General features: G+C 38.8%; 2 protein-coding genes across 2 annotated transcripts in view; both read left to right on the top strand.

Annotated features, from left to right (window-relative positions):
• Positions 1 to 148, top strand: part of LOC125037437 — a 13437-nt gene extending 13289 nt beyond the window's left edge. Inside the window, exon 3 of the mRNA XM_047630581.1 lies at positions 1 to 148. This exon is cut by the window's left edge and continues 459 nt beyond it. Coding sequence (XP_047486537.1) covers positions 1 to 73 — 73 coding nt within the window. The 3' untranslated portion in view covers positions 74 to 148.
• A 2284-nt stretch (positions 149 to 2432) lies between these two features.
• Positions 2433 to 7569, top strand: LOC125037472 (RNA polymerase II degradation factor 1-like). Its single transcript, XM_047630619.1, has 7 exons — positions 2433 to 2584; positions 4774 to 4888; positions 5248 to 5339; positions 5546 to 5648; positions 5939 to 6098; positions 6487 to 6569; positions 6696 to 7569. The coding sequence occupies exons 2-7, from the start codon at positions 4844 to 4846 to the stop codon at positions 7404 to 7406; spliced, it is 1194 nt and encodes a 397-aa protein (XP_047486575.1). The 5' UTR covers positions 2433 to 2584; positions 4774 to 4843; the 3' UTR covers positions 7407 to 7569.
• The last annotated feature ends 735 nt before the right edge of the window (positions 7570 to 8304 follow it).

Raw genomic sequence — 8304 nt, 5'->3', positions numbered from 1 at the left:
CGGGCTGGAGACGCTGCCGGTGGACCCGCGCTTCTACGGGTGCCACGAGCTGGTGCTGCCCTTCTACAACTAGGCCGAGGGGCCTTCCCTTCTGCAGCAAAGGCGAAAGGCTGGTTTTCCCTTCTGCAGAAAAGAACGGCCAAATAATAACCGTTGAAACTACAAAATGTATAGCACATGGAAAGAAGAGAAGTACATGATATAATGTGTACATATATAATTTGGCAAGTAAATAGAGAGAGTCAGAGAGAGAGAAAAAACACAGTCGATGTGTATTGCTGTGCATTTTCTATCGTATTTATTGTCTTTATTATGTGCATCAATATATTGCATTTATCTGATAATGCATACATAGAAAAAAAACATAATAATGAAAAAATAAATACAATACAATGAATGGTCAAAATAAACAAATTTAAAGAAGATTCATTTTCTAAAACTGATCTTGGTGACAATGATTCTTACAGAAATACATTCGTACACAATCTATCTATTCTTCACGTATACACTCTGAAAATAAATACATACATACAAATATGTGTAAGCAAATAAGATTTAAAAAAAAAATGCCGAGATCTGGAGGCTGGAAAGAAAATGAATTTTCTTTATTCGTTTGCAACTCGGAAATGAGACAGAGATAAAGAATAAAGATAGAATATAAATATGAAATGATTTAAAGGTAAATATACCACAAGGAAAATCCACCGATAAAATGAGATGAAAACATATCAAATCAACGTCTTTTTACGTTTCATCATCAAGCTATATAAAAGGGTGGATAGAATATTCTTTATTGATAAAATCTCATATTTTATATGACTTGTAACATGTTACTTGTATATCATATTATACCAATAAAGAGCACATGAAAATGTCTTTTCTTTTGAGGAAAAACTAACGTTCTTATACTCACCATCCCTTCCCTACGTCTCCATCACAAAATAAAGCAACATTGATGCTATTATTACCACTACGACTATTGATAATTCTGATAATGATAACAGTTATTATTATCATCATCATTGCCGTTACCAATATCACTACTACTACTGCTACTACTACCATTATTATTAGGCTATTGTTACTACTACTAGCATCGTTGTTGATGCTATTACTACTGTTGCTTTTGCTGCTATTACTATTACTACTTCTACTACAACTATTAATAATAACAACAATGATAATGACGATGATGATGATAATGATAATGATAATGATAATGATAATGATAATGATAATGATAATGATAATGATAATGATGATGATGATGATGATGATGATGATGATGATGATGATGATGATGATGATGATGATGATGATGATGATAACGATAATGATAATGATAATGATAATGATGATGATGATGATGATGATGATGATGATGATGATGATGATGATGATGATGATGATGATGATGATGATGAAGATGATGATGATTTTGATAATAATAATGATAACAATAATATTGATAATGGTGATGATAACAACAATAATAATAATAATAATAATACTGATGCTGACACTGCTATTGCTGCTGCTACTACTATTATTACTATCACTACTACCTACTACTGCTAATTCCACTACTACTACTACAACTTTTACTACTACCACTATCACTGACGCTGCTACAACTACTAATATATTTATCGCTATTACTACTACTACTACTGTCACAATAACTGCTAACATTATTTCTAGTGTTAATTTTACAACATTTATCATCCGCCAATGTTTGAATTGAGTGTTTTGTTCCGAAAATCTCTAAATCCTAGGAAAAAGACATGCATTTCAGGCATTTCAGTCTCTATAAATAATACAGTATGTATGTTACATGAACATGTGTAAATAGACCAAAAAATGTGGATTTTTAAGAATGAGTATGTTCGTCGGATGAAAATATTTGCGTTTTATTTAGAGGTATATTTAATATAATAGCTTATAAATTGGGTAACTATTTAAATACACAAACGAGAGGATTTTCGAGCAAAATGGAAACAATCTGTTTTTTTTTTCTTCTTTTTTTTTCTTTTTTTTGCCTTCGGCTGAGACTATAAATGAAAGACTGGAAACTTTCTTGCATCTCTGACCTTCCCGTTTAGAGTAAAGTTGCGTCAAACCGATAGATGGCGGGAGAGAAGTCTTCGTTTTTAAATTACTATTTATGCCGCGAAATGCGTATATTCTAGGATCCTAATCAGTGCTATGTCACATCGATAAGCTATCTTCAGGAACCAATAACGAAATAACAATAAAATAACACCAAATATCATACATCATAAAATCGAACTCAGTGTCGCGTCAGCACAAAAGATGGCGCTGAGGACAGCCTTAGCGTTCGCATCATCTTTTTTCGAACGCTATCGAAACGAAGTTGTCTGTCTTTCACCCATCTTCTTTGTGGCTCATGGCGGGAAAACTAAGCAAGGTTAGCTGGCTTGACCTTGTCTCGTAAGTTCAGTTGTTACCTTACTCTCTTCAAGGCGCTGGTGTGTCTCTTAACTTTCGTACGGTGTAATAAGTTATTGGAAGAAGCAGTTCTCCAGATTTTTATACTTTTGGTGCTCAAGGGTTACTGAACCAGGTATGTATTTTTTTTTTTTTTTTTAAGAATTTTGTTAGTGGAAATACTTTGTGGTTTATTCATGGTCAAGTTATGGCACATGACCTTGCAACACTTCCTTTCTTTCACGTCGATGTGGAACTAACTCGAAGCCTGTAATCTGCAAATGGCAATACAAGTTGTAGTATATCTAAATATTTCGACCTTCATTGTACGGTTTAAGGTCAATAGTATCGATATGTGATGAATCTTAGTTTCTCTTTACATGTTTGCAAGTTGGCTTGTATTCGTAGTTTTTTTTTTTCTTTTTATTGGAAAATTAAATAAATGAAAAGGCGCCTAAGCTCTTACCTTGCAAACAATACCTTCCCTGGAGAAAGTTGGCCTTTGCACAAGCGCCAAACTGCCCGTAGGCCACGTCAGAAGTTTAATTAGCGAACTGTAGGTAGTAAGATTTTGGGACAATGTAGTACAAGGCAGAGGCAGTTGGGTAATAAAACCTACATGAATTGATAGAACAATACAAACCAAGACAAAAGTTCTTCTAATGCAATGTGTGCAAATGCTTCCCAAGGTTGCTATTCTTAAAAGAAAAAGCTCCCCCAGTTTTGGCTAAGTCGCTCATCTTGTTTACACTGCGAGGGTGAATTCTAGGCGCATATTGAATGAATTCTGGGGTCCAGGAGGCAGAGCCCTCTGGCTAGGGAATATATACAGCGGTGTTAATTTAGGTTGGATGTTGGGTTAGGACGTTTTAACAACCACGGGGATTTTGTCTTGCACCATAATTTCCCTGATATATTTCATCCCTCCTATGACTCGCTTGCCAGAAATTGTCCTCGCCTAATGGCACACTTTCTTCAAACAAGTTGCATTGACTGAGCGGGAGTCTAGTTGTGGTGGAACAGAGCTCCCTGTCAACTCAACACCCCCCGGCAAACATTGTCTTGTCCTCTGTACATTAAAGTAAATCCAATATTAGTTTTCATCCAGGTCTTCAATGCGAATGTGTAATGGCGGCGTCCAGGATTAATTTCTAATTCCCCTCCGGATCAGGCCTTACTGTTATGCTTGATTTGATCCTGCGCAGAACGAGCTAGTTAATCCCACCATTCCTGTATTAATTCGTAATGAAGTCCTCGGAGAGTTCTACTAAACTATAAAAATGATCTCGTAGGTAGTTTTATGATTGTAGAACCATTATACAAACAGAGGGTGAGAAATTCCTATAAGGTGTAAAAATAATAATAAATCTAAAGTGGCTTTTATCGCATAAATTGGGAAATTAGTTCTTTAGTGTTGGCTTCTGTAAAAAAAAAAAAAAAAAAAAAAAAAAAACCTTGTATGGAATTTCTGCTGAAGTGGATGTCCGATAAGAGCCTAGATTTCGGGTAAAGAGGTCTTCACGGTTTTGATGTGAAAATAAAATGTATATAGCTGAATAGTGTACACACCATGACACGACCTCGTAAATATTTCCTGTTTTAATATCGTTATGTTTAAGTAGCTTTATCTGGCCCGGTTACAGTCCCTTCGTATTCGTTAATCTTACACGTTATCGGATTTATATATTTTTTTACAATGTACCATTTTTTCTTTTTTGTACCCTTAATTTACAATACGTTCAGTTTTGGGGAACACCCCGTTTAATAAGCATTTTATTATTCACCGTCGAAATCCATTCTACGTGCGAGGTACATACTGTCCTGGTCCTAATTGGATTACCATAGAGGCGAGTGGGGGGGGGGGGGGGGGGGGTAGGGATATATCTACCGTGATAACGTGTCATAACGAGACGGCGTTTCGGAGGACTGAAATAGCGGGACAGTTTGCTCCTCGTTCTACGACGCAAATCTACGTCTTGGCAGCTTTAACTTTCCACGTTCTTGTGAATAGTGGACGAGGGATAGTCTTCTTAATCGGGAAGAGATAACGAGGTTATATCTGTCTTCCCCCCATCCCACCCGAGATTTTCTTTTAATCCTTTTTCCTCCTTTTACTTGTCCCTTGATAATGCGTTTGGTAATAGATATTTTTTTCTTATCTTACTACATGTGTTAATTTTGAATGGCCGTTAATATAGAATAGAAATACCCCAATGAACTTTTTTTGTGGGGGGAGGGGGGGGGGGGGAAGTCTCGATTATATGGTATTTCTTCCTATGAATGTTAGCCTCCTGATCAACTTTTTTTTTTTCCTCTCTCCTGCAGAAGGGTTCTGGCATTTGCAAGCAATTAACTCTCTACATTGATTTATTGGTACAAAAAAAAAAAAAAAAAAATGGGCAGCCGCAACTACCAAGACACACCAATGCCACGTCGTCATGTAAGTGGTATTTTTTCCCTGAGAAATGGTAACCATAAAATAATTATGACGATGCATGTAAATTTAGGCACTTGGCCAATGACAAGCGTATTGGTAAATATAACTAATCTACTTTATACAAGATTCTGGACAAGGATTGGCTGTCACCTTGGTTTGGGAAATGATCTTGGAGGATTTAGAAAATATATCTTTTAGTCTATTTAGAAATTTAGAGCTTACTCTTGCTCTTTCATCCATTGATACCCGCTCTTAACTTCATCATTTTTAGTTAAATTCAAAGCTATTAAGTCTATTTAGTGCAATGCATAAGCAGATATTAGATCGAAGTTTCCCGGTTAATAAAATGAAAATCTTGGCAGAGTCTGTTGGACGTCACTCTCGCTCCAAAATGGCGGCACAGGAGTCATTCGTTGAGTCTCGTCAATGTGTCTGGATTTTCGCCAGGATTAAGGTATTTTTTTATTTTCCTTGTGGTGATGTGATAAGTGAATATATAATTAAAAAAGCAAATAACAGGCTAACATGCGGAATTTGGGAACATCTTAAATTACGTGTACCACTGTTAAAATAATTCAAAATCTGAAAAACTTGTGAAAAAAAGTTAGTAAATCTTAAAGATGTAACTCCAACTTTCTCTTTCTAATCTTTCCAAAACAGTCAGATGAGCACGAGTGGCAGCCAGAGAACGCCAGCCACCCCTTGTTTCGTCAGTCCTCGAATGGCCTTTTCCACGCAGTTCTCTTACGACTCTCCCATACAGGCGAGTTTTTGAGGATTTTTGAGGGGGGGAATGGGGAGGGTTGAGAGCACCAGTTTCATACGAGAATTATTTGCATTGGTTAGGAATTAATTTGAATATTTTTACTTTGTTTTGTATGTTAGAATTATGAAGATATGGGTCATTTTGGTATCGTATTCATTGCCTTTAATCTCGAATGGATATAACGGCAATTTTTATTTGTCAGAATCCTCAATTCTATTATCTTGCCTTACTTCTACTATTCCTTCCTTCCTTCCTTCGCTATCTATTATGGCCCCTTCCCCATGCAGATCCTGACCTCCAGCAACCCTCGCATCCTAACCCCTGGCATGGTGTCCCAACTGAAAGGGCGGTTCTCCATGAAGAGGCTGTCCCGTCGCTGGAAGATCGTGTTGATCATGTTCTTCACCGCTCTCGGCGCTGGCCTCTTCATAAGCAGGAAGATGGGCGGTACGTGGCCGGAGTTGTTGGGTTTGTGTGGAGGAGAGTGGGTGGTGGTGGGGGGGGGAGGGGGGAATGGGGCCGTATTAGCGTTGTATATTGTGGAATCTGTGGGAGGTGTGGGTGGGGGATGGGGCCTTGTTATCGTTATGGGGATCGTGTGGTGTCATGAATTTGGAGGTGGTGTATAGTATGGGGGGCTGGATGTGGGATAAATATTCTTGAGAAAGTACTTGGCATGTTGACGTTCACGTAATTAAATTTGCTAGCTAATAAAGGCTATCGTAATAACCCAAAGAATATTTTTTCTAGGCATCGGCTATATATAAGGTTACAATAGTTAAAACCTTAATTTTATTTTTGACAACCTTGTAACATTATTTTTCTTACCATGAAGAAATTTCAAGCATGAACAAGAGTTCTTGTGAAGACGGTGGGCACGGATGTGAACCGGACCACCGCCATCCAGGACTCGCCGAGGCAAGTCTATAATCGCCTAAATATCTTGGAGTAGAATCTCCAATTTCATTTTATGTTGTATATGGATGTTTTTTTTTATTTTTTATTCGAAAAGCAAACTCGATATAGTTCTCTCTCCTCCGTCAGAGATTCATGGATGTAGTTTCCATCGACAAAGTCCACGAGCACATCCACACCCTAGCGAGAGGCCTGCGCAAGAGCCTGGAAGGGGAGGAGGGGCAGCAGCAGGGAGAGCCGGCAGGACAGGAACACGAGACTGAAAACGAGGACGATCAGACGCTCGAGGAGACTTCGCTCGACACGGGGACCACCACAGAAGACTTGGAAGAACAAGAGCAAGAGCAAAATGAACTAGATGATGAATGGGTGTTGGACGTTCCCGACAGGTACCCGAGAGGTCTAAGAGAACAGACCACATACGGGACGAGAAATTCTGAAGGTGGACGAAAGATGGTTGAATCAGAGTACGAAGAGGACGGGGAAGACGCTCCTGCCCCGAGCCAAAGGGCGTCGCACCTCGCACCCCAGCAGAGGCAGCAGGAGGTGACCAACAGGCGAACAGGAAGTCCCCCAAAGAAAATAGTAGCAGCCCAGAGCAGGGTGCAGGGAAGGCCTTCGTCCGCCAGGTCTCAGCAGCAGAACCAGAACCAGCAGCAGCAGCAGCAGCAGCAGAATAAACGGAACTACCAGCAGTACCAGCAGCAGAACCTTGGCCAGCGGAGGAGCGAGGGCCATCGAGGGCAGAGACCCCCTCCTCAAGAAGGCCGCAGGTACGCGCAGGGCAAGCGACCGGTGAGGACCCCGCCTGGCGTTAATCCACGAAGATATGAAATGTGATGTTACTTCCGAAAACCCTGTGAAATCTTGCGTAAGGTTATAACATTTTTAAAGATGATGAACATAGGCTGTGGAGACTACTATAATTTTTAATATTTCGATAGGTGATTTTATAATTTTAAACAAGACGCTATTTGACTATTATAATAAATAATTAAGGTAATGAGTTGTTAATGTTCCTTTTATAAAAAAGCAAATTGCTTTAAAGGCTTCTACTGCCGACTATAGTGTAAAGTGAAGAAATGCATTCGACTGTTTTTAATGAAACGGTTATTACTTTTAACTACCCTCAAAGATAACCATCGTTTTCGGAATATTGTCTGTGAAAACTACAGGCATGAGCTACCCCTTTATTTTCTTGAAAGCTACGTCATATGCAAAGATCTCGCATAGAAATGATTTCTAACTAATTTAGCTTTGTTTTTTATGAAAAGGCTTTAGTTTTGTATTCCATAGCCACTATTTTATCCCCTTTGTATACATTCCCTTAAACTACCATGATCGATCCTGCTGGGAGGGTGGATTTCGGATTACATGGCAGTTACAGAAGCTACAAAAAGTCGTGTACCCACCACTTTCAATACCTACAAGAAAAGCTTGTTACTCTCCAAGAACCCAGTTTTCAGACTTTCAAAATCAGTGGTTTAGGGTTTCGTAAAGGGTGCGATTTATAGGATTTTGCATCTACCCGTTATGATGGGAGAACGCTTGTTTACCTCCGTAGGGTGAGAAGGTATTCGAATAACCTTTCCATCTTGTATGCAGATCTAGTGGTTACAAGGTAATGGCCTAGAATACTGACATGGCAGGAAGCATTGACCAATATTGTTATAAGAAATGGCAGGTGCAGTAACTTGAACCCAGTTTTGTTCTAAGAATGATGGCTTAGCCACATGAG

Source organism: Penaeus chinensis, chromosome 23 (assembly GCF_019202785.1).
Source record: "Penaeus chinensis breed Huanghai No. 1 chromosome 23, ASM1920278v2, whole genome shotgun sequence".
NCBI lineage: Eukaryota > Metazoa > Arthropoda > Malacostraca > Decapoda > Penaeidae > Penaeus > Penaeus chinensis.
This window is presented reverse-complemented; position numbering and strand designations above follow the sequence as displayed.